A 23,951-nucleotide genomic window follows, 5' to 3' on the forward strand; every position below is an offset into this window, starting at 1 on the left:
TCGCTTCTGAAGAGATGGATTTAACCACTGGAGTCATTTGGATTACTTTTATGCTGCCTTTATATGCTTTTTGGAGCTGAACGTTCTGGTCACCATTCACTTGCATTGTACGGACCTAAGATCATAAATTTATGAACCGCAGTTTACCTGAATTAATTAGCAAACAGCATACATATTTTAACATTGCTCTAGTCTAAATTATTTAATAAAAATTGTCCCATTCAACCTGATATCACTCTAGTGAGAAACAAATTCAGTTAAGGGTGTGTTAACTTTTGACTGATAATAAAATACAAATATGTAATATAAATATTATATTATTGGTAATCAATAAATATATTTTTTCTTGTATTCTCATTGTCAATATCACTTTCCAGTTTGTTAGTCACGTTGTAACTGCATCTAAAACCCACTTTTTTTTTTTTTTTTTTAAATGTGCCTAATGTTTTGATTATTGAGGGTAAATAACTTTTTATTTTTAATTATCCTTTTTTGTAAGTATACCTTTTTATTTTTTATTTATGAAAAAGTTTACACAAACATGTACACAATAGCACAAGCACAGCATTATAACATTAGAGCCATAAATATTACATAATTAAAGGGGAATGTGTGATCAAACCATTTGTTTTTTGATCAGGCGCGACGTAGACAACGCTTACGTGCCCGGAAGTGACGTGTAACATCAGTAGCTTTAGCAGCAGCAGCCGCTCTAGTAAACATGAAGCTGGTGAGAGCAAAACGTCTTACTCTTATTATGATAAAGAATGTATTTTGTTTTTTAATTAAATACATTTATGTATTACATTTGATTTCCATCGTTATGAGTTCAACCATACGTAAAGTATTAATAAACTCAGAGTAAAGCTAGTTTAGCTTAGCTACATCTGCGTGTACGTAATTAAATCACGTTCGCGTTCTTTTGTGTTTAAATTGTGTTTAATTATTCTTTATCAAACCTGGTTGTTAAACTCACAGCTTTCCGTTTTATTTCCAGGACAATGTGGATGATGATGTGTCGTTATTCGATGCTGAGGAAGATTCTGCCTCCAGAAAGAGTAAAGTCAAGTGTGTAAATCATTAATTATCTTCATTAATCGATCTGTTTACAGCGTTAATATCGTACTTTCTCTGTCTGTGACTTATATAAGCAATCGGACACTTTTGAAATAGTTGTATAAAAAACTGTAACGTTAAACGGTGTATCTAAAAAATGACTGGGAGTCTAATAGGATGGGGGGGTGCATTTGTGTAATCGGGAGTATTTTTAATGAGCTTTAAATAAAAAGAATAGTTATAAAGTTAGAATATACTGTATATACAACATTTAACTCTTAGTTCATTATTAAATCACGTTCCAGTTGTTTCCGGTTTCCTAAGCAACTGGAAACAATAAATATGTAATTATTTTAATTGTTGTTGAAGAAATGTATTTAAACCTTTTTTTATTTACATATATTACCTTTAGCATTCACTTTTTTTATTATGAATAATTTCTTGAATACTGATCTAATCCTAATAAATTATATGCCGTTTGAAAGATTAAAGTCTCAAGAAAAAGAGTGCTATCCATATAACAAAACAAATAACAGATGAAATTAAAAGTATAAAATCTAGACTGCTGCAGAGAGCCACTGATTCATCCCTGGTTGAAGAGAAGATGATTTCTAGATGATGTCACAAGTTCTGCATTTAGATATATATTATCAAAGACTACTTTTGTCAAGGTTTAGCATTTTTAATTTTTTTTTTAGGTTATATTTGCATACCTGAAATGAGTAGAATGACAAGTAATAACCTAATTTATCCCTGGTTGTAACAGTGTGTGTGTGTGTGTGTGTGTGTTTAGCATTGTTGATGCGTTATGGTCTCACCAATTAATTTTGGTGTGTGTTCTGCATTGTGGCTGATTTAAAAAAAAAAAAAAAAAAATTATAATAATGTTTTTACATAATACAAAAATAAAAAAATCTGTTTTATAGTCTGACCTACGGAAGACCTGTACCGCAATGTAAAAAAAAAAAAAAATTGTAACAAAAAAAAAAAAAAAATGCTATTATTTCGAGATTAAAGTCGAAATGTTTCGAGATTAAAGTCGAAATGTTTCGAGAATAAAGTCGTAACATATATTCTTAGTGAAGTCAAACTGCTTCTGACATGGATCTAAACATAATAGTAGCTTTTTACTTCATGTGGCACGTTGACTCGTATGACAAGCTTAAACCGTACGGCCTCTGCATTAATGGATGTGTTGATGGATTCTCACGTAATGTGATGTGGTTGAAAGTGTATTTCACCAATAATGACCCGAAAGTCATTGCAACATATTTCATTGAGACAGTAAAGAATAGAGATGGTTGTCCTAGAAGAATCCGTGCCGATCGTGGGACTGAAAACGTTGCTATGGAGCAGATGCAAATCTTTCTTCGAAGAAATGCTACTGATGAATTTGCTTTTAACCGGAGTTTCTTATACGGTTCAAGCAATCATAATCAAAGAATCGAAAGCTTTTGGAGCATACTTCAGAAAGAGAATATTCAGAATATATGTTACGACTTTATTCTCGAAACATTTCGACTTTAATCTCGAAAAGCTTCGACTTTAATCTCGAAAAGCTTCGACTTTATTCTCGAAACATTTCGACTTTAATCTCGAAAAACTTCGACTTTAATCTCGAAAGCCGACTTTAATCTCAAGCTCGACTTTAATCTCGAAATAATAGCATTTATTTTTTTTTTTACAATTTATTTTATTTTTTTTTTTACATTGCGGTACAGGTCTTCCGTACTGACCTGTTCAGTTTTGTGTGTTTGTGTTTTGCCCTCTTGATGTTTGGTAGTCTCACTCCTTCATGCCTGTGTGTGTTTTTTTCTGCATTGTGGCTGTTTTTTTAGATTTTATATAATAAATAATGGAGAAAAAAAATCTGTGATTTTTAGTGTTTCCCGTTAATTTCCCAAGGCGGTCACTTTTGACCAGGAACAGTACAGGTGTACATTTCTGTCTTCTTCTACATCTTAGACTGATTGAATCAACTCCAATTTCTCTGTGTGTGTTCAGATTTCAAATTGACGAAAAGTCACCAAACCTCGTGCCCGTCAGATACATTAACATATATGTATTTGGCAGACGCTTTTATACAAAGCGACTTACAGTGCACTTATTACAGGGACAATCCCCCCAGAGCAACCTGGAGTTAAGTGTTTTAGTCAAGGACACAATGGTGGTGACTGTGGGGATCGAACCAGCGACCTTCTGATTAACAGCCCTGCGCTTTAGCCACTACACCACCACCAAAAATTACCAAACTGTGCATGATGGTTAAGACATTAATTTTATCTTCATTTATATATTGAAGTAAATGTGAGTTTTTCTCCAGGCATCCAGTGGCATCTTTCTTCCACCTGTTCTTCCGTGTCAGTGCGTTCCTGGTCTACCTGTTGTGTGGAATATTCGGCGGGAGCTTCATCGCCTGTATGGTCACCATCATCCTCCTCCTGTCATGTGACTTCTGGACTGTGAAGGTTTGTGTCTCTTTTAAAAACGTGGGGGGGAAAACTGGTACGGTCTTATTTAAAGAAATCTGTATTGTAGTTATAACCAAAGTTTAGGCAGGTTTTACAGTAGTTACGATGCTTTATTAGTCCCTCAAGGGAAGTGATGGTGCAATAGCAGCAAAACAGTCAAAAAATACAGAAATTAGAGAGAAATACAAAGATGAGAGTTAAACATTATACTGTATGTATATACAGGATTTATCAAAATATGTCACATATATATATATATATGATCGATAATACACTACATTTGTATAGTATACTATGAAATCTTAAAATTGACATTTGTATTGCACAGATGTATTAATGATTAGGTTTGATGGTAGGTGGTGGTTCTTGTTGTTGTTTGTTTGACATGTTTATGTGTATTGAAAGCTTCTGAACTGTAGTTACATATATCTGTGTTATTCTAGAATATTACAGGGCGTCTGATGGTGGGTTTGCGCTGGTGGAATCAAGTGGATGACGATGGAAAGAGTCGCTGGGTGTTTGAATCTAGAAAGGTGCAATTACACACACACACAGTCCTCCAGTAGGACTTTCCTGATTATGAAATTTGGCTGAGGATTAATTGACTCTTTAAGGGCTTTCACGGTTAATTGCCATACTTTTAAAGGTTGAGTGGTGGTGGCGTAGTGGTTAAAGCACAGGGCTGTTAATCAGAAGGTCACAGGTTCTAACCCCACGACCACCACCATTGTGTCCTTGAGCAAGCACTTAACTCCAGGTTGCTCCGGGGGGATTGTCCCTGTAATAACTGCACTGTAAGTCGCTTTGGATAAAAGCGTCTGCCAAATGCATAAATGTAAATAAATGTAAATGTAAAGGTGTGCTTATTTTCTGCATGTGTGCTTCATACACCTTAAGAAGGTAACTTCATTATATAAATCAAATAATAAAATCTCCGTCTCCGCGGTAACGTGCTCAATAAGCCACGTGATGAGATGCGCGGAGTGACGGTCTCCGACGTGGAGGCAGCTGAGATTCGTCCTCCGCCACCCGGAGTCACTACGCCACCACAAGGACTTATGGTGGAGTGGTGGTGGCGGCGTAGTGGGCTAAAGCACATAACTGGTAATCAGAAGGTTGCTGGTTCGAGCCCCACAGTCACCACCATTGTGTCCTTGAGCAAGGCACTTAACTCCAGGTTGCTCTGGGGGGGATTGTCCCTATAATAAGGGCTCTATAAGTCGCTTTGGATAAAAGCGTCTGCCAAATGCATAAATGTAAAGGATAAAAAACAGTTTTGTTTGGCTATAAACTGTGTTTTTATTGTTTGTAGCAGACCAGTGGGAAGCAGTCCTCTGCAGCAGAGTCTCGTATCTTCTGGCTTGGTCTGATCATCTGTCCTATCGTCTGGGTCATATTTGCTTTCTCTACACTCATCTCATTCAAGATCAAATGGCTGGTGAGTTCTTGGGGACTGCTTGTGATTGGCGGATAGATGAGGCTTTTAGACTCCACTGCAACAGATATTCTTTATCCTTTAATGTAGTTTAATAAATATAAGATGCATGATGACCTATATAAGGCAGTGTCCATTTTTAATTTGATGTGCTGTGAGTAATAATGTGTTTCGCAGGCGGTGGTGGTTTTGGGGGTGGTGTTACAGGGCGCTAATCTCTACGGATATGTGCGCTGTAAAGTGGGAACCAGAACAAACCTGAAAAGCATGGCCACCAATTATTTTGGAAGACAGTTTCTCAAACAGGTATGTTCATGAGTTACCTTTTGATTTAATTAATGACATATTTTACAAATAGTGTCCTAATGTTGTCTTACACAAATTGATGACTCGGTGTATAACTTTGTTTTATTGTCTATTTCTAGACTTTGACGAAACAAGAGGAGTCTTAAAGAGGAGAGTCCTTTTCAAATGCTTATTTTTAACGTATTTGTTTTAAACATGATTGAAATAAGTTAAGGGAAATGGTTAGCTCATCTGTGTGTGGTTTTACTTCACTTTGTCAACCACAACCTGTTCCATAATGTCTTCTACAGAGTAAAATATCTTTAAATTCTTTATGCATCATTTTCTTCTACTAAACAAACTAACTTAAAGAATACAAAGTATGATTTGTTGTATAATATTGCATGACTTTATGCATTACACTTTTGATTTGTTGACAGTGACACAATGTACATATTTATATAAGGTTGTAAATTATTTTGGGGGGAACTGAATAAATCTTTCTCAAGTTAAAATATTTGAGTGAGTGTATATTATGTTGAGTTAATAAATGCAGGAGGACCTTTGAAGTCAAATCTCACCTGGGTCTCAAACTGTCAAGGCCTGCTGAAGTCATCCACGACTACTTCTGAATCAAAAACATGCCAAATGAATGTCTGTCTTGCATCTAATATGTTTTTATTTAACTTTCTTAAGGTGCTTCAATTAAAAAAAGTTACTCAGAGGGCTAAAATGTCTGCTTAAAAAAAAATGCCAGTTTGTTTACATAATGCCACTGTTGTTTTTTACATGGACAAATTTCCCAAAACACACTCTAACATCCATACCAACACAGCTTTAGCTGCATCATTTATTCAATTAGGCTGCAGTGATCTATAATACAGACAATAGGAAAAAAGCATGTCATTGCTCCATAGGCTAAACATGAGGAATATGGCACCATCTGGTGTAAAATATTACAAAAATAAATTTTGAAGCTAGGGCTCCTTTGACAAAATGTATGCTGTTGATGCTTCTAAAAACATGATGAAAAAGAAAAAAGTGTCCCGAAGTTCGCACAAGTGTTAAAGATGATTTCATGAATTTCCTTGAAACCGAACCGATGATTTTGGCACTGTAGCATCATGTCTTATTAGTGAAAATACCATTAGAAATTCCTACTCTATATATATTATTAAGCTGTTCAATTCTGGGTATTTTATGCATGCATTAGTAACATCACTGATAAGATGTTTACATTGTATTTCAAGTTTGAAACATGAAATATCGCCAGTGCGAAACGCGTTTTAATTGGGGACTTTTATTTTATAAATGTGATTCTCGGCCATCTTTATGTTTTGTCTTGTTTCCGCTGCCTTCACATTGATGTTTGAATATTATTGGAAATGTTGCATTGATCCGGACGAATTCAGATATTATTTCCATCACGTTTCTGAGCCGTCAGGATGATCCCGACTGAAGACGCGTCCGCTCGGAAGCGGGAGATTGAAGAGAAACTCAAACAGGTACTTTAGTAAGACAGGAAGACTTACTAATAACATCCTGAGAAATCCCGTGATCTTCTGCGGGTGTCATTCATCAGTCACCGAGAGTGTTACAATGTTACACTCATTAATTCTATTAGAATGTTACAGTGTTCTATTGTTACATTGTAGCAGAAGAGCCGATGGAACGTGTCACTGGCCTCTTTTAGTCAGTGACATAAACAAACGCCCTAAACGCACTGCAGAGGACGCGACGCGACATGCTAAACGCGTCTAGTGTGTCGCGTCACTTGCGGTGTAGCAATAGAACATAATTCAATGATATAATTATATTATTAACTGTACAGTTTACCATATATTGCAGTATGCACATATGATAAGCGGTATTACTGTTCAATGTCCCTCGTCTACAGGAACAGGAAACACTGTCTTTTATTCGGGAAAGTCTGGAGAAGAGTGATCAACTCACTAAAGGAATGGTGAGATATGAGCAGTTTATACTTGTGGATAGTGAATGTGTGCTAAAGTGACAGTTACATTCTAAAAATGGAAAAAAATATGTCATTGTTTACTCACCCTCATGTTGTTCCAAACCTTAATGCTGTTATTTTATGTTCATGGGAACACAAAAGGAGAATTTTTTGCTTTCAAACACACCACACACCAGCTATTGGTGGAGAGAGTAGAGTTATTGAGCCAATTAATGAATAGGGGTTATTAGGAGGCCATGATTGAGAAGGGCCAATGGGGCAAATTTGGCCAGGACACCAGGGTAACACCCCTACTCTTTACAAGAAGTGCCCTGGGATTTTAAAGGACCTCGGTTTATCCACGTCTCATCCGATGAACAGCGCCGTTTTACAGTATAGTGTCCCCTTCAGTATACTGGGGCATTAGGACCCACACATTCCCCAGGGTGAGCACCCCCTGTTGGCATCTCTTATACCTCTTCCAGTTGCAACCTTTTGGCATTTTCCGCTGCACGTTACGGTTCAACTCGACTCTACTCGCTTTACTTTTCTGAGCTTGCGTTTCCACTGCTCTACTGCCGTGACATCATCTTAAATGTGACACAAACATTACTGACCATAAACAATAACACAACTGTTAGCTGCTAGCTCATTGTGCTGCATAAAGCAGTTGTTGGTGATTTTACACAATTGTAACAGTTAAATTGGTCTGGTTGTTTTAGAAGCTTTCCAGTAGCTGGTCAACTAAATAAAGTGAAGCTTTCAAGCAGAGTATAGAGTTAACGTAACAAAACATACCATCCTCCATCGTGGATCAATGCCAGTCCAGTCCACTCTCCCTCCCATTGCTCGCTGGTTTAGATAGCGTCCATTTGGTCGAACCACTTCCACTTTTCCTTGATGGTTCTGTATTCACTTTTAAGTAGTTTTTTTTTTACTTTTCCCTACACTGTTGGTAGGTCCGTGGTAGCCGTGTGTGGCCAACAGCTGAGACACTTCCTGAGAGACTTTTTCGTTTCGTTCGTCGCTAACGAGTGGACCGTTTGCACCTCGTTTATTGACCACGGCGTGGTTTTGCGCACAGCCATTTCTTTTAACAATTCGAAAGTCACGTGAACAAATTATACTGTTATTGCTGTTGCTAACTTTAAAACTAGCATGTTGATGTCCCGTGTCGAAAATCCAGTGATGCCGGTAGTGACGATTCTCTCTGACCAATCGGTGATCTGTAGGGTTTTGACATCACATGTAGTATTGGCTCGGCTCGCTTGGAACCTCGACCGAGGTGGTGCTAAAAATCCACAGTGGAAAATCCCAAACAGCGAGCAGAATTGAGTTGAGTGTGCTTTGGAAAAGCCCCGTTAATTTTCCCCAGGAGGTCTCCCATCCAGGTACTGGCCAGGCTCAACTCTGCTTAGCTTCAGTGGATAACTTGTCTTGAGCTACAGGATGAAATGGCCGCTAAGACAATATCACCTTGTAGTGATATACATTTTATTCTATTTTTAGAAAAGCAATATGGAGCACCTCTTAGAGGACAAGATGGGAATTTGTTTTTTGAAAAAGCTTTATGTTCCCTCACAATAAATATACCATGGTTTTACTATAGTAACCATATCTTAACCTTGATATTTGTAGTAAAATCATAGTACAAATACAGGAAAATAAAAATACAAAGATATTTGTAATAAGGCCATAGTAACCACAAGCATTACCATGGTTAATCAATAGTAAAGCCATGGTTACAATATGAATACAGTACGAATATCATGGTTAAAATATGGTTACTGTAGAAAAAAACATGGTCAATTTATTGTGAGGAAACGCAAAAATATTTCTGAAAAATATTGGAGTGATTGATTCATACGAATGTTTTGGACTTCCTGAAGGTGTCCATCTTGTCCTCATTTGAGAGCCGTTTAATGCAGCTGGAGAATTCCATCATCCCGGTTCACAAACAGACAGAGAATCTGCAGCGACTGCAGGAGAATGTGGATAAAACTCTCTCCTGTATGGATCACGTGATCAGCTATTACCACGTCGCCAAGGACACTGACAAGATCATTCGGGAAGGGTGAGTGCCAGCTTCCTGGGACTCGTATTTTGTGATAGACCGATATTTCAGCTAGGTCCATTAACTGGACAATATTTGGCCATTTCGGGCTTTTTCGGCCAATTAACAGAAGTGTTGGGCCCTCTTTGTGTCAGTTCCAAATTCTGAAAATGTGTCAGATTTTCTCAGATGTTATTTTGTGAATTTTTAAAGTGTTATAGTGCACTCTAAATATCAGTATTAACATCAGCTACTCAAAAACACATAAAATGTAAATTTTAAGCTGCGTACACACTTTGTCGCTGCAGTTCACCAGTGGCTGGCGGTGAAGTCACTAGTGGGCGTTCCCACTACTGGTTGCCTAGTAACATTTATAAATGACATTCACGGATGTCATTCCATTGCTGTTGACAGCAAATCGCTTTTCTTGGCGCTAAAAACAAACATTTTGGAGAGAAAAAAATAAATACAAATGGAATCGGTACATAAAATGCTTTATATCAAAGATGAATGAGAAACAAGGCGTGCTCTTTGCAATAGCGGCTATTTATCTGCGGCGAAAACGCAAACGCCGGTCTGTCTGGGTCCACAAAACCATTCAATCTCGGAGTCAGCACGGCTAGTACCACCGGCTGGTGCAAGAGCTGCGGCTGGATAAAATTGCTAACAGCAAGAATTAGCCTTTCATCCATCTTTCCGTTACTGCAGGAGCTGAGAGAGAGATAACGATCACGTGAGTTCTCCCGTCTTCCCTCCTATTGGCTGTCGCTTCCGTAAGTTGCTCTTCATTTGAATAAAGTTGAACTTGTCTCAACTTCGTCGCGTCGCTGGACACGCCCACATCTAGTCGCCAATGGTCCTTCCAGGCGGCTGGGCTCCTCGTCCCCCGACAGACTGCCGCCGCTGCTCCGTTGGGGTGGACGGTAGTGGCGAGAACTCTACTACGGCGTATCCCTCCTCCTTCCCAGATTTCGGCACCAGTGTAAAGGGATCAATGCGAAGGAGGAGGTGAGTAATATAAATAACTAATATAAATAATAGTTTAATAATAAACTTAAAAGACAAACACACACACATGATGGACATGTCCGTAAACGATCTCTCTCTCCTGCATGGTCCTCTGCAGTCGACCTTTATCCCTCTGGAAGGCTTGAAGGCATCGAGATCCAAGATGGCGGCGTGGTAGCACGCAGCGGCCACTCCGGATCCACAATGGTGCTATTTTTATTAAAAAAGCCCGACTTTTGCAACACATGGACATCGGAGCAACCGGTGTTCATGTCTACCATCGCCAGACACTACTGAAATATAAGACTCATGCAAAAACCAAGCTGCATGATGACCTGCAGGAGGCGCTAAGCGTACTCGGCTTGCTGCGGAGACCAGGCCTCCAGCCCTCGGCATCGCCTGATGCCCGTGGCCGGGGGAGAGGACGTCGTAAACGGTGTGCGAGAAAGCGGAAGCGCAGAAAGAGGGCGGGGGTCCATGCTAGGCTAAAAACAAACCCTAGCCGGCCGGCTCTCCCGTCTATCCTGCTCTCAAATGTTTGCTACCTGGACAATAAACTGGACTATATCCGACTCCAGCAGGCTACGCAGCGTGAGTTTAGAGACTGCTGCGTCTTTGTTTTCACGGAGACGTGGCTCAGCGACAGAGTTCCGGATGCCGCCATTCAGCTAGACGGGCTCGCCTCGTTTCGTGCCGACAGAAATACAGCTCTCTGCGGTAAGACTCGCGGTGGTGGCTTGTGTGTTTACATCAACACGGAATGGTGCAAGAACTCTATGCTAGTCTCTAGTTACTGTTCATCGCTGTTGGAGCTTGTGACTGTTAGATGCAGACCTTTTTATCTACCACGGGAATTCACCACTGTTTGCATAACAGGAGTTTACATTCCCCCCAGCGCTAATGCTAAGGAAGCGCTCTGTGAACCGTATGGGGCTATGAGCGAACTGCAGAACGCTCACCCCGACGGACTGTTTATTGTCGCCGGAGATTTCAACCATGCAAATCTCAAGACAGTGCTCCCTAAATTCCATCAGTATGTGGACTTTGCAACGAGAGGGGCTAACGGCTTGATCTTGTTTACACAAACATCCCAGGCGCTGCACGGGCGGAGCCCCGCCCCACCTCGGCTACTCAGACCACATCTCTGTTATGTTAATTCCAGCATACAGACCGGCTAGTCAGACGCACAAAACCGCTTCAGAAGCAGGTGAAAACCTGGCCAGCAGGAGCCATCTCTGCTCTTCAGGACTGTTTTGAGTGTACTGACTGGCACATGTTCAGGGAGGCTGCAACATATGGCGATTCTACCAACTTGGAGGAATACACAGCATCAGTGACCAGCTACATCAGCAAGTGCATTGATGATGTCACTTTCTCCAAGACCATCACCACACGCTCCAACCAGAAGCCGTGGATGACTGCGGAGGTGCGCATGCTGCTGAGGTCCCGAGACTCCGCCTTCAGAGCAGGCGATAAGGCAGCCCTAAGAACAGCTAGGGCCAAACTGTCACGGGCAATCAGAGAGGCAAATCGCGCACACGCCCAGAGAATCCACAGTCACTTCCAGGACAGCGGTGACACACGGCGTATGTGGCAGGGCATCCAGGCCATCACCAACTACAGGACAACATCAGTTGCCTGTGACAAAGATGCCTCCCTTCCAGATGCGCTGAACGACTTCTACGCTCGGTTTGAAGTGCAGAACGACGTGATGGCGAGGAAGTCCACCCCTCCTCCCAACGACCAGGTGCTCTGTCTTACCACGGCAGATGTGAGGAAAACTCTATGTAGAGTCAACCCACGGAAGGCTGCTGGACCAGACAACATTCCTGGCTGAGTGCTCAGAGGATGTGCAGACCAGCTAGCAGATGTTCTTACCGACATCTTCAACATCTCTCTGAGCAGCGCCGTCGTTCCAACGTGCTTCAAGGCCACCACCATCATCCCCATGCCAAAGAAATCTTCAGTGTCCTGCCTCAACGACTACCGTCCCGTCACACTTACACCCATCATCATGAAGTGCTTCGAGAGGCTCGTCATGAGGCAGATTAAGACCCAGCTGCCCCCCTCACTAGACCCACTGCAGTTTGCGTATCGTTCAAACCGTTCAACGGACGATGCCATCACCACAACCCTCCATCTGGCCCTCACCCACCTAGACAATAAGGACTCATACGTTTGAATGCTGTTCATAGATTTCAGCTCAGCATTCAACACAATCATTCCCCATCACCTGATTGGAAAGCTGAACCTGCTGGGCCTGGACACCTCCCTCTGCAACTGGATCCTGGACTTCCTGACTGGGAGACCTCAGTCAGTCCGGATCAGGAACAGCATCTCCACCACCACCACACTGAGCACTGGGGCCTCCCAGGGCTGTGTGCTCAGTCCACTACTGTTCACTCTGCTGACTCACGACTGTGCAGCAATGCACAGCTCGAATCACATCATCAAGTTCGCCGATGACACGACCGTGGTGGGTCTCATCAGCAAGAACGATGAGTCAGCATACAGAGAGGAGGTGCAGCGGCTGACGAACTGGTGTAGAGCCAACAGCCTGTCCCTGAATGTCGACAAAACAAAAGAGATGGTTGTTGACTTTAGGAGAGCACAAGGTGAACACACTCCGCTGAACATCGACAGCTCCTCTGTGGAGATTGTCAAAAGCACCAAATTCCTTGGTGTTCACTTGGCGGAGAACCTCACCTGGTCCCTCAACACCAGCTCTATCACCAAGAAAGCCCAGCAGTGTCTCTACTTTCTTCGAAGGCTGAGGAAAGCACATCTCCCAACCCCCATCCTCACTACATTCTATAGAGGGACTATTGAGAGCATCCTGAGCAGCTGCATCACTGCCTGGTTTGGGACTTGCACCGTTTCGGACCGCAAAGCCCTGCAGAGGATAGTGAGGACAGCTGAGAAGATCATTGGGGTCTCTCTTCCCCACTTTATATAGGTATATATAGGTTTTTTATATAGGTATTTTATTTCGTTGTGTTGTCTCATGTGGTCCTGTGTTGGTCCTTTTGTTGTTTTTATGTAGCACCATGGTCCTGGAGGAACGTTGTCTCGTTTTGCTGTGTACTGTACTAACTGTATATGGTTGAAACGACAATAAAAACCACTTGACTTGACTTGATTAGCCTAATACGGGACCGGGTGTGTAGGATCACGACCCGGCGCCGCCCTCCGCCCTGCCACACTGCCATAACTGTGATAAGCATTGACAAAATATCCTGTCGCTTAATCTCTTGGTTTCTATTTCCAGCTACCGTAAAATCAAAATCGTGTACTGCATAACTTATTTAACATCACATTTGTTCTGATTGGCTGTAATTGTGTCATGTCGCACTTTGGATTAGATTGGACGTGGTGTTTGTTCTGTTTCAGTCCTGCAGGGAGACTGGAGGAATATCTGTCTTGCATTGCAAAGATCCAGAAAGCCGTGGAGTATTTTCAGGACAACAATCCCGACAGTCCGGAACTTAACACAGTCGTATGTCTCTCATCCACTTCTCTCAAATGAACACGATGCCTCATTTTGTAAAGTGTTCCTCAGTGATGCCTGTTTTGTTGCAGAAAGCTCGGTTTGAGAAAGGTAAGGAGCTTCTGGAGGCGGAGTTTCGAAGTTTGTTGATGCGGTACAGCAAGCCAGTGCCGCCCATCCTGATCCTGGACGCGATTGGAGGAGACGAGGAAATAGAGGTGCAAGAGGACGTTATGCTGGAGCACCTGCCTGAAGTGGTTCTGCAGGACATCATCTGTATCTCTGCCTGGCTGGTAGAGTACGGACGCAACCAAGGTGGTGTGCACACACACACACACACACACACACACACAGATCTCTCACTCGAAGACATTGCCTGTCTTTCTCTCTCGTCCTATTAAGTTTAGTCTGCAAACTAGATGTCTGTCCTGCAAAATAATATTATTAGATTTTACAAGAGACTAAAGTAGGCAATATTCCCAAGTGTGGAGTTTCAAAAAGTCAACCGATTGATTGTTTTTGCCCTCATACAATGGGAAGAAAAATTATGTGAACCCTTTGGCATTAGCTTGTTTTTTGCATTAATCGGTCATTAAATGTATGCAATATCCTCAACCAAGCATTTCCAGTAGCTGCGGATTAGACCTGCACAACGTTCAGAAGGAATTTGGGACCGTTCTTCCTTACAGAACTGCTTTAGCTGAGCCATATTCTTAGGATGTCTGATGTGAACAGATCTAGGGTCCTTCTATACCTCATTGAGCATACTGTGGTGTGCCTTTTGAGTCATCTTGGCTGGACGGCCACTTCTAGTGAGAGTACCTATAGTACTAAATCATTTCCATTTATAGACAGTTTGTCTAACAGTGGACAGATGAATATCTAACAGTCACTTCTAGAGAGAGTACCTATAGTACTAAATCATCTCCATTTATAGACAGTTTGTCTAACTGTGGACAGATGAATATCTAACGGCCACTTCTAGTGAGAGTCCTATAGTACTAAATCATCTCCATTTATAGACAGTTTGTCTCACTGTGGACAGATGAATATCTAACGGCCACTTCTAGAGAGAGTACCTATAGTACTAAATCATCTCCATTTATAGACAGTTTGTCTCACTGTGGACAGATGAATATCTAACGGTCACTTCTAGTGAGAGTACCTATAGTACTAAATCATCTCCATTTATAGACAGTTTGTCTAACTGTGGACAGATGAATATCTAACGGCCACTTCTAGTGAGAGTCCTATAGTACTAAATCATCTCCATTTATAGACAGTTTGTCTCACTGTGGACAGATGAATATCTAACGGCCACTTCTAGAGAGAGTACCTATAGTACTAAATCATCTCCATTTATAGACAGTTTGTCTCACTGTGGACAGATGAATATCTAACGGCCACTTCTAGTGAGAGTACCTATAGTACTAAATCATCTCCATTTATAGACAGTTTGTCTCACTGTGGACAGATGAATATCTAACGGCCACTTCTAGTGAGAGTACCTATAGTACTAAATCATCTCCATTTATAGACAGTTTGTTTAACTGTGGACAGATGAATATCTAAGCTCTTCGAGATAAATTTGCAGTGTTAAGTTACTCTAAAAAAGCAGTTAATTCATTACTAACTACTAATTACATCTTCTACCATGTAATTAGATTACTGTACTAATTACTCTGTCTGAAAAGTAATGCAATACTTATTACTTATTACTTTCTAAAACCCTGATCAACCTCGACTGGATGAAAAATACAAGGACAGACATGAAACTGTTCTTTTAATTCTTTAAAATAAATAATATAAAATGTATAAATTATTCATGAACTGGCCAAATCATTTAAAGGGGCGGCTTTAAATTAGATAACATATATTTTAACATTAGACGTTAAATTTAGATTGAAGCAAATTTAGATTTGTACTCCAACTTCATATCTGGGGAATAATAAAAAATAACATTTATAATGTCTGTTTGTTACAGTTTACTAATGCATGATATAAGAGTCCCGGGTGTGTTTTGAGCTTGTTTAACCCCTTACACCCTGAAAGATTTTCCATAAATGGGAAAGAACACAAGTTGCTTTAATTGCATGGATTCATTTAATAGAAAACACTGAAATATGAAAAGGAAAAAAAGGTTCCCTGTGTTTGTAATCTCATGTTGTTGTGTGTGTGTTTCTCTGCAGATTTCATGAATGTGTACTTTCAGGTCCGGTCCAGTCAGCTGGATCGGTCCATTAAGGGTTTGAAGGAACATTTCCGTAAGAACAGCGCCACATCTGCCATTCACTCCCCCGCCGTACAGGCCAAACGCAAGGAGACGCCCACCAAGAAGCCCCCGAAAAGACCAGGTCAGTTACCTTTAACCCCTGACATTACTCACATCTCTTTGGGTTTACTCGGTTCCTCACAGTGCTGACTGTTTAGAATCAGACACATCTGACATTTGTGACCTCATTTCCTGTTGAGAGATCTCCTCTCCTCTCTCCCAGTGTATTCTCACTAACGTCTCATCTTGCCTTCTCTCCCGTTTCACTTGTGTTTCATGACGTCAGTCTACATCCCAGGTAAAGTTGCAGCTTTAGTGTGACGTGTCCAGAGCTTGCTTACATTTCTAGAGTCATAGCTTCCCATTCCACAGCACTCACATGCATTACATACATGCATATACATGCAACAAGAGCAGGCTGCTGTACAAACACGAAAGGCCTGTTCACACATGATGCAGATCGCTGCCAAAATTGCTGGTAAAAATGAGAAATTTCTGTCATGAATTTTTAGTCTCAAATTCATAGTTTATTGACCTTTTTTTCACAATCAATTTAGTATAGAAATGGTTTGTAAAACTATTTTCACGTAAATTGTTATATTTAATTCAATTAAATTCTTTGTAAAACCAATTTTTCGTAATTGGTTGTTTTCAATTCAATGTATAAACTGTTCGTAAAACCGTTTTTATGTAAATCGTCGCTTTTAATTGTGTAAATTGTTCGTAAATTCCGTTTTACACACATTTTCTATGTAAATTGTTGGTTTAAATTTTTCGGAATTCACAATTTTAAAGTTCAGTGTAAATTCGTCGTTAAAATATTTTTACATTATTGTATTCAATACAGTGTGCAAATTGTTTGTATTTTTATGTGATTTGTTTTATTAGTGTAAATTGTTCATAAATTATTTTACGTAATTGTTGTATTCGATTCGGTTAAATTGTGCGTTAAACCGTTTTTACATAAATCATTGTATTCAATTCAGTGTGTAAATTTTCCATAAAACCAATTTTGAGTACAATTTGTTCATAAAACTTCATAAGAATTTATGTTAATAAATTGTTACGTTATGTTACGTTATTTACTATTTTTACATAATCTGTAAAAAAATTGTACCACATTTTTTGTATCCAATTCAATGTGTAAATTGTTTGTACATTTTTTTTTAACATAATTTTTGTATTCAATTTGGTGTACATTTTTCATAATCTACTATTTTTACATATTTTTAAAACCATTTTTACGTAATTTTTTAAATTAAATTCAGTGTGTAAGTTGTTCGTAAAAATATTTTAACAATGTTTGTATTCAGTTTGGTGTAAATTGTTCGTAAAACATTTTTTACACAATTTGATGTATACGATTCACATAGTAAATTTTTCGTATTACTGTTTTTTTTATTTAATTTTATTTATTTTTTCTCCCCAATTTGTAACGCCCAATTCCCAATGCACTCTAAGTCCTCGTGATGGCGTAGTGACTCAATCCGGGTGTCGGAGGACAATTCTCAGCTGCGTCTGAGATGTCAATCCACGCATCTTATCACGTGACTTGTTGAGCCCGTTACAGTGGAGACATCTCCGCGGCATCCACACACAAATCACAACGTGCCCCACCAAGAGCGAGAACCACATTATAGCGACCACGAGGAGGTTACCCCATGTGACTCTACCCTCCCTAGCAACCGGGCCAATTTGGTTACATAGGAGACCTGACATAAAAGCATTTCTATATAATTGTTATATTCAATCCAGTGTAAATTATACGTAAAACTATTTTGACATAATTTGTCTTATTAAATTCAGTTGAAATTGTTCTTAAAACCATTTTGACAAAGTTTTAATTCAATTGAATGGGTAAATAGTTCGTAAAACCATTTTTATGTGCATTTTTGTATTTAATTAAATGTGTAAATTGTTCGTAAACCCATTTTTACGTAAATTGTGCAATTGATTTCATTCAGTGCAATGTGTAAATCGTGTATAAAACTATTCTTGCGTGAATTATTGAATTGAACGTGTAAAATTTGTTCGGATAACCAACAATGCAGAAATTGTTGCATTATTAGAAAAGTTTTTAAACGATTTACACAGAAATTGGTTCTGCTCAAGTTTCATGAATAAAGTGTGAATTGGCCTTTATACACGAACGCATTCAGGTACACACACACACACACACACACACACCTAGACTTCTATACTGTACAAGTACATATAAACACTGCAGAGCAGGTCAGTACAGGAACAGCAGAGTTTACCAAGCGGAAATGCAGCTGAGCATTACTGAGCATCTTAAATAGAGAGGTCATATTCTCTTAGTACTGCGTATCAGTGTTGCAGTGTTGCGTTAACATATTTTCTCTGTGTGGTGGGTGAGTTTTGTCTTTGTCTTCCACTAACCCTCACTGCATTCTCTAACCCTGCAAACACAAGCACACAAATGCACCTCACTGCATGCTTGTGCCACCACACGGGTGCGCTGTGACTGTTCTGCGCTCTCCAACAGACTGTCAATGTCTATGTGATGTTTAATACTGCTGAAGAAAATGTCTTCTGCTAATTAACTGCTTGTTTATGGGGTCATATCATGAAAAATAAAAATGTTCGCAACACATAACCAAACTACGCTTGAGCTCAGTAACATATGTCCGCCCACATTTACATATCAACATATATTCATTATTCAGCAACTTTACCCATCCTGATGAACGACAGTGTGAACTATGCTGTTACACGGAGGTTAGCCAATGATAATAGAGCTCATTTACATATAGAAGCATTAAAGGTACAGTAGCAAAAATAGCAGTTTAATTGTAAAGCTCAGGTAGAAGATGAAAAATGGTGATGAAAAACGAAATTAATTCGGTTATACATTTTATGATATGACCCTTTTATAAAACTTGCCTTTTTTTAGCTGTAGAATTACTGTCTCAGATTTTCTATTTGTGTTCAGTGTAAATGTGATTTGTTAAATAGGCTTTAGACTTTGGTAGTGGCTGATGCTTTTTTGCTCTGTATTAATATCACTATAAATGACAGAGTGCTGTAGTTTATTAGCTGTGATGGAATAACCAGCTGTTTTTTCTCCTAACTGTGAAGTGTTGTTTAGTCTGTTTAGGCATTGTGATGTTATTTTTGTGTTTGTTGTGTTAGATTTCACTGCAAATGTACTGTAGTGTGCGTGCGTGCGTGTGCGTGCGTGCGCGTGTGTGTGTGTGTGTGTGTGTGCATCAAGGGTCCAAAATTTATTTTTTTCTTCTCTTGCAAATACTGTCAATTGAGAAAATGTACTGCCCGTAATTATTGCTGACCAGCCATGAAACTGAATTCTGCTTTATTTAAAAAAACAAAATGTCTCCGTTACAAAGGAATTAATTAGCTCAATTAACTCAAATGTTATTGTGTCAGGCGCAGCATCACATTAAAATACTTTCTCCTATATCAGCTAAATATTGTATGGTGCCTTGAAAAAAAAAAAACTTAATATTATTATTTCTCGTAATTGTGCGTTTCGCCTATATCTTGAGGTCTCTAATTTATTTCTCATAATTGCGACTTTATATCTTACAATTGCAAATGTATTTACATTTATATACACCTATATCTCTTAGTTGCGAGTTTAGCCTATATCTTGCAATTGCGACTTTTTCTTTCAATTGCGACTTTATTTCTCAAATGTGATCGCTATATCTCTTAGTTTGCAAGTTTAGCCTATATCTTGAAGTTGCGACTTTTTCTTGCAATTGCGACTTTATTTCTCAAATGTGATCGCAATATATCTTAGTTTGCGAGTTTAGCCGATATCTTGAAGTTGCGACTTTTTCTTCCAATTGCAACTTTATTTCTCAAATGTGATCGCTATATCTCTTAGTTACGAGTTTAGCCTATATCTTGAGGTTACGACTTTTTCTTTCAATTGCGACTTTATTTCTCAAATGTGATCGCTATATCTCTTAGTTTGCGAGTTTAGCCGATATCTTGAGGTTAAGACTTTTTCTTCCAATTGCGACTTTATTTCTCAAATGTGATCGCGATATCTCTTAGTTTGCAAGTTTAGCCTATATCTTGCAATTGCGACTTTATTTCTCAAATGTGATCGCTATATCTCTTAGTTACGAGTTTAGCCTATATCTTGAGGTTACGACTTTTTCTTTCAAATTGCGACTTTATTTCTCAAATGTGATCGCAATATCTCTTAGTTTGCGAGTTTAGCCTATATCTTGAGGTTACGACTTTTTCTTGCAATTGCGACTTTATTTCTCAAATGTGATCGCGATATCTCTTAGTTACGAGTTTAGCCTATATCTTGCAATTGCGACTTTATTTCTCAAATGTGATCGCAATATCTCTTAGTTTGCGAGTTTAGCCTATATCTTGCAATTGCGACTTTATTTCTCAAATGTCATCGCTATATCTCTTAGTTGCGAGTTTAGCCTATATCTTGAGGTTTTGACATTTCTTTCAATTGTGACTTTATTTTTCAAATGTGATCGCTATATCTCTTAGTTTGCAAGTTTAGCCTATATTTTGAGGTTTTGACATTTCTTTCAATTGTGACTTTATTTCTCAAATGTGATCGCTATATCTCTTAGTTTGCAAGTTTAGCCTATATCTTGAAGTTGCGACTTTATTTCTCAAATGTGATCGCTATATCTCTTAGTTGCGAGTTTAGCCTATATCTTGAGGTTTTGACATTTCTTTCAATTGTGACTTTATTTCTCAAATGTGATCGCTATATCTCTTAGTTTGCAAGTTTAGCCTATATCTTGAAGTTGCGACTTTTTCTTTCAATTGCGACTTTATTTCTCAAATGTGATCGCTATATCTCTTAGTTGCGAGTTTAGCCTATATCTTGAGGTTTTGACATTTCTTTCAATTGTGACTTTATTTCTCAAATGTGATCGCTATATCTCTTAGTTTGCGAGTTTAGCCTATATCTTGCAATTGCGACTTTATTTCTCAAATGTGATCGCAATATCTCTTAGTTGCGAGTTTAGCCTATATATTGAGGTTACGACTTTTTCTTGCAATTGCGACTTTATTTCTCAAATGTGATCGCTATATCTCTTAGTTGCGAGTTTAGCCTATATCTTGAGGTTAAGACTTTTTCTTTCAATTGCGACTTTATTTCTCAAATGTGATCGCTATATCTCTTAGTTGCGAGTTTAGCCGATATCTTGAGGTTTTGACATTTCTTTCAATTGTGACTTTATTTCTCAAATGTGATCGCTATATCTCTTAGTTGCGAGTTTAGCCTATATCTTGAGGTTTTGACATTTCTTTCAATTGTGACTTTATTTTTCAAATGTGATCGCTATATCTCTTAGTTTGCAAGTTTAGCCTATATCTTGAAGTTGCGACTTTTTCTTTCAATTGCGACTTTATTTCTCAAATGTGATCGCTATATCTCTTAGTTTGCGAGTTTAGCCGATATCTTGAGGTTAAGACTTTTTCTTCCAATTGCGACTTTATTTCTCAAATGTGATCGCGATATCTCTTAGTTTGCGAGTTTAGCCTATATCTTGCAATTGCGACTTTATTTCTCAAATGTGATCGCTATATCTCTTAGTTACGAGTTTAGCCTATATCTTGAGGTTACGACTTTTTCTTCAAATTGCGACTTTATTTCTCAAATGTGATCGCAATATCTCTTAGTTTGCGAGTTTAGCCTATATCTTGCAATTGCGACTTTATTTCTCAAATGTGATCGCTATATCTCTTAGTTACGAGTTTAGCCTATATCTTGAGGTTACGACTTTTTCTTTCAATTGCGACTTTATTTCTCAAATGTGATCGCTATATCTCTTAGTTGCGAGTTTAGCCTATATCTTGAGGTTTTGACATTTCTTTCAATTGTGACTTTATTTCTCAAATGTGATCGCTCTATCTCTTAGTTGCGAGTTTAGCCTATATCTTGAGGTTAAGACTTTTTCTTCCAATTGCGACTTTATTTCTCAAATGTGATCGCTCTATCTCTTAGTTGCGAGTTTAGCCTATATCTTGAGGTTAAGACTTTTTCTTCCAATTGCGACTTTATTTCTCAAATGTGATCGCTATATCTCTTAGTTTGCGAGTTTAGCCTATATCTTGCAATTGCGACTTTATTTCTCAAATTTGATCGCTATATCTCTCAGTTACGAGTTTAGCCGATATCTTGAGGTTTTGACATTTCTTGCAATTGCGACTTTATTTCTCAAATGTGATCGCTATATCTCTTAGTTGCGAGTTTAGCCGATATCTTGAGGTTTTGACATTTCTTTCAATTGTGACTTTATTTTTCAAATGTGATCGCTATATCTCTTAGTTTGCGAGTTTAGCCTATATCTTGCAATTGCGACTTTATTTCTCAAATGTGATCGCAATATCTCTTAGTTTGCGAGTTTAGCCTATATCTTGCAATTGCGACTTTATTTCTCAAATGTGATCGCTATATCTCTTAGTTACGAGTTTAGCCTATATCTTGAGGTTAAGACTTTTTCTTCCAATTGCGACTTTATTTCTCAAATGTGATCGCAATATCTCTTAGTTTGCGAGTTTAGCCTATATCTTGCAATTGCGACTTTATTTCTCAAATGTGATCGCTATATCTCTTAGTTACGAGTTTAGCCTATATCTTGAGGTTACGACTTTTTCTTTCAATTGCGACTTTATTTCTCAAATGTGATCGCTATATCTCTTAGTTTGCGAGTTTAGCCTATATCTTGAGGTTTTGACATTTCTTTCAATTGTGACTTTATTTCTCAAATGTGATCGCTATATCTCTTAGTTTGCGAGTTTAGCCTATATCTTGAGGTTAAGACTTTTTCTTCCAATTGCGACTTTATTTCTCAAATGTGATCGCTATATCTCTTAGTTGCAAGTTTAGCCTATATCTTGAGGTTTTGACATTTCTTTCAATTGTGACTTTATTTCTCAAATGTGATCGCTCTATCTCTTAGTTGCGAGTTTAGCCTATATCTTGAGGTTAAGACTTTTTCTTCCAATTGCGACTTTATTTCTCAAATGTGATCGCAATATCTCTTAGTTTGCGAGTTTAGCCGATATCTTGAGGTTAAGACTTTTTCTTCCAATTGCGACTTTATTTCTCAAATGTGATCGCTATATCTCTTAGTTTGTGAGTTTAGCCTATATCTTGCAATTGCGACTTTATTTCTCAAATGTGATCGCTCTATCTCTTAGTTGCGAGTTTAGCCTATATCTTGAGGTTAAGACTTTTTCTTGCAATTGCGACTTTATTTCTCAAATGTGATCGCTAATATCTCTTAGTTCTGTGAGTTTAGCCTATATCTTGCAATTGCGACTTTATTTCTCAAATGTGATCGCTATATCTCTTAGTTACGAGTTTAGCCTATATCTTGAGGTTTTGACATTTCTTTCAATTGTGACTTTATTTTTCAAATGTGATCGCTATATCTCTTAGTTTGCAAGTTTAGCCTATATCTTGAAGTTGCGACTTTTTCTTTCAATTGCGACTTTATTTCTCAAATGTGATCGCTATATCTCTTAGTTGCGAGTTTAGCCGATATCTTGAGGTTTTGACATTTCTTTCAATTGTGACTTTATTTTTAAAATGTGATCGCTATATCTCTTAGTTTGCGAGTTTAGCCTATATCTTGCAATTGCGACTTTATTTCTCAAATGTGATCGCAATATCTCTTAGTTGCGAGTTTAGCCTATATCTTGAGGTTAAGACTTTTTCTTCCAGTTGCGACTTTATTTCTCAAATGTGATCGCAATATCTCTTAGTTTGCGAGTTTAGCCTATATCTTGCAATTGCGACTTTATTTCTCAAATGTGATCGCTATATCTCTTAGTTACGAGTTTAGCCTATATCTTGAGGTTACGACTTTTTCTTTCAATTGCGACTTTATTTCTCAAATGTGATCGCTATATCTCTTAGTTGCGAGTTTAGCCTATATCTTGAGGTTAC

General features: G+C 38.7%; 2 protein-coding genes and 1 long non-coding RNA gene across 16 annotated transcripts in view; all 3 read left to right on the top strand.

Annotated features, from left to right (window-relative positions):
• Positions 1-655: 655 nt before the first annotated feature.
• tvp23b (trans-golgi network vesicle protein 23 homolog B (S. cerevisiae)) lies at positions 656-5,773 on the top strand. Of its 2 annotated transcripts, none has more exons than XM_052102588.1 (7): positions 656-730; positions 998-1,068; positions 3,380-3,524; positions 3,971-4,060; positions 4,843-4,965; positions 5,140-5,268; positions 5,388-5,773. In XM_052102588.1, the coding sequence occupies exons 1-7, from the start codon at positions 722-724 to the stop codon at positions 5,412-5,414; spliced, it is 594 nt and encodes a 197-aa protein (XP_051958548.1). In that variant the 5' UTR covers positions 656-721; the 3' UTR covers positions 5,415-5,773. The 2 variants fall into 2 exon arrangements, with proteins under 2 accessions (XP_051958548.1, XP_051958547.1); XM_052102587.1 differs by having other exon boundaries at positions 4,840-4,965; positions 5,388-5,772.
• Positions 5,774-6,602: 829 nt separating this feature from the next.
• The window catches only part of exoc7 (exocyst complex component 7), a 37,325-nt gene continuing 19,976 nt past the window's right edge, over positions 6,603-23,951 (top strand). For 8 of the 13 annotated variants that reach the window (XM_052102583.1, XM_052102584.1, XM_052102572.1 and 5 more), the window contains exons 1-6: positions 6,603-6,752; positions 7,145-7,210; positions 9,091-9,275; positions 13,653-13,758; positions 13,842-14,064; positions 15,939-16,103. In XM_052102583.1, coding sequence (XP_051958543.1) covers positions 6,693-6,752; positions 7,145-7,210; positions 9,091-9,275; positions 13,653-13,758; positions 13,842-14,064; positions 15,939-16,103 — 805 coding nt within the window. In that variant the 5' untranslated portion in view covers positions 6,603-6,692. Of the gene's footprint in view, positions 6,753-7,144; positions 7,211-9,090; positions 9,276-13,652; positions 13,759-13,841; positions 14,065-15,938; positions 16,104-16,307; positions 16,320-23,951 lie in introns of all 13 variants that reach the window. The other 5 variants (XM_052102582.1, XM_052102571.1, XM_052102575.1 and 2 more) reach the window with 1 other exon arrangement.
• LOC127626641 (uncharacterized) lies at positions 20,609-23,470 on the top strand. Its single transcript, XR_007968472.1, has 5 exons — positions 20,609-20,639; positions 20,707-20,792; positions 21,289-21,374; positions 22,728-22,813; positions 23,382-23,470. It is a non-coding gene; the product is annotated as an uncharacterized LOC127626641 (long non-coding RNA).

Source organism: Xyrauchen texanus, chromosome 33 (assembly GCF_025860055.1).
Source record: "Xyrauchen texanus isolate HMW12.3.18 chromosome 33, RBS_HiC_50CHRs, whole genome shotgun sequence".
NCBI classification, from domain to species: Eukaryota; Metazoa; Chordata; class Actinopteri; order Cypriniformes; family Catostomidae; genus Xyrauchen; species Xyrauchen texanus.

What these genes read in the sequence shown, in the direction of transcription:
- tvp23b (XM_052102587.1), top strand. An exon ending in TCCAGAAAGAGTAAAGTCAA is followed by an intron (nt 1,069 to 3,379) that starts GTGTGTAAATCA and finishes GTTTTTCTCCAG; the next exon opens with GCATCCAGTGGCATCTTTCT. An exon ending in CATTCAAGATCAAATGGCTG is followed by an intron (nt 4,966 to 5,139) that starts GTGAGTTCTTGG and finishes TGTGTTTCGCAG; the next exon opens with GCGGTGGTGGTTTTGGGGGT.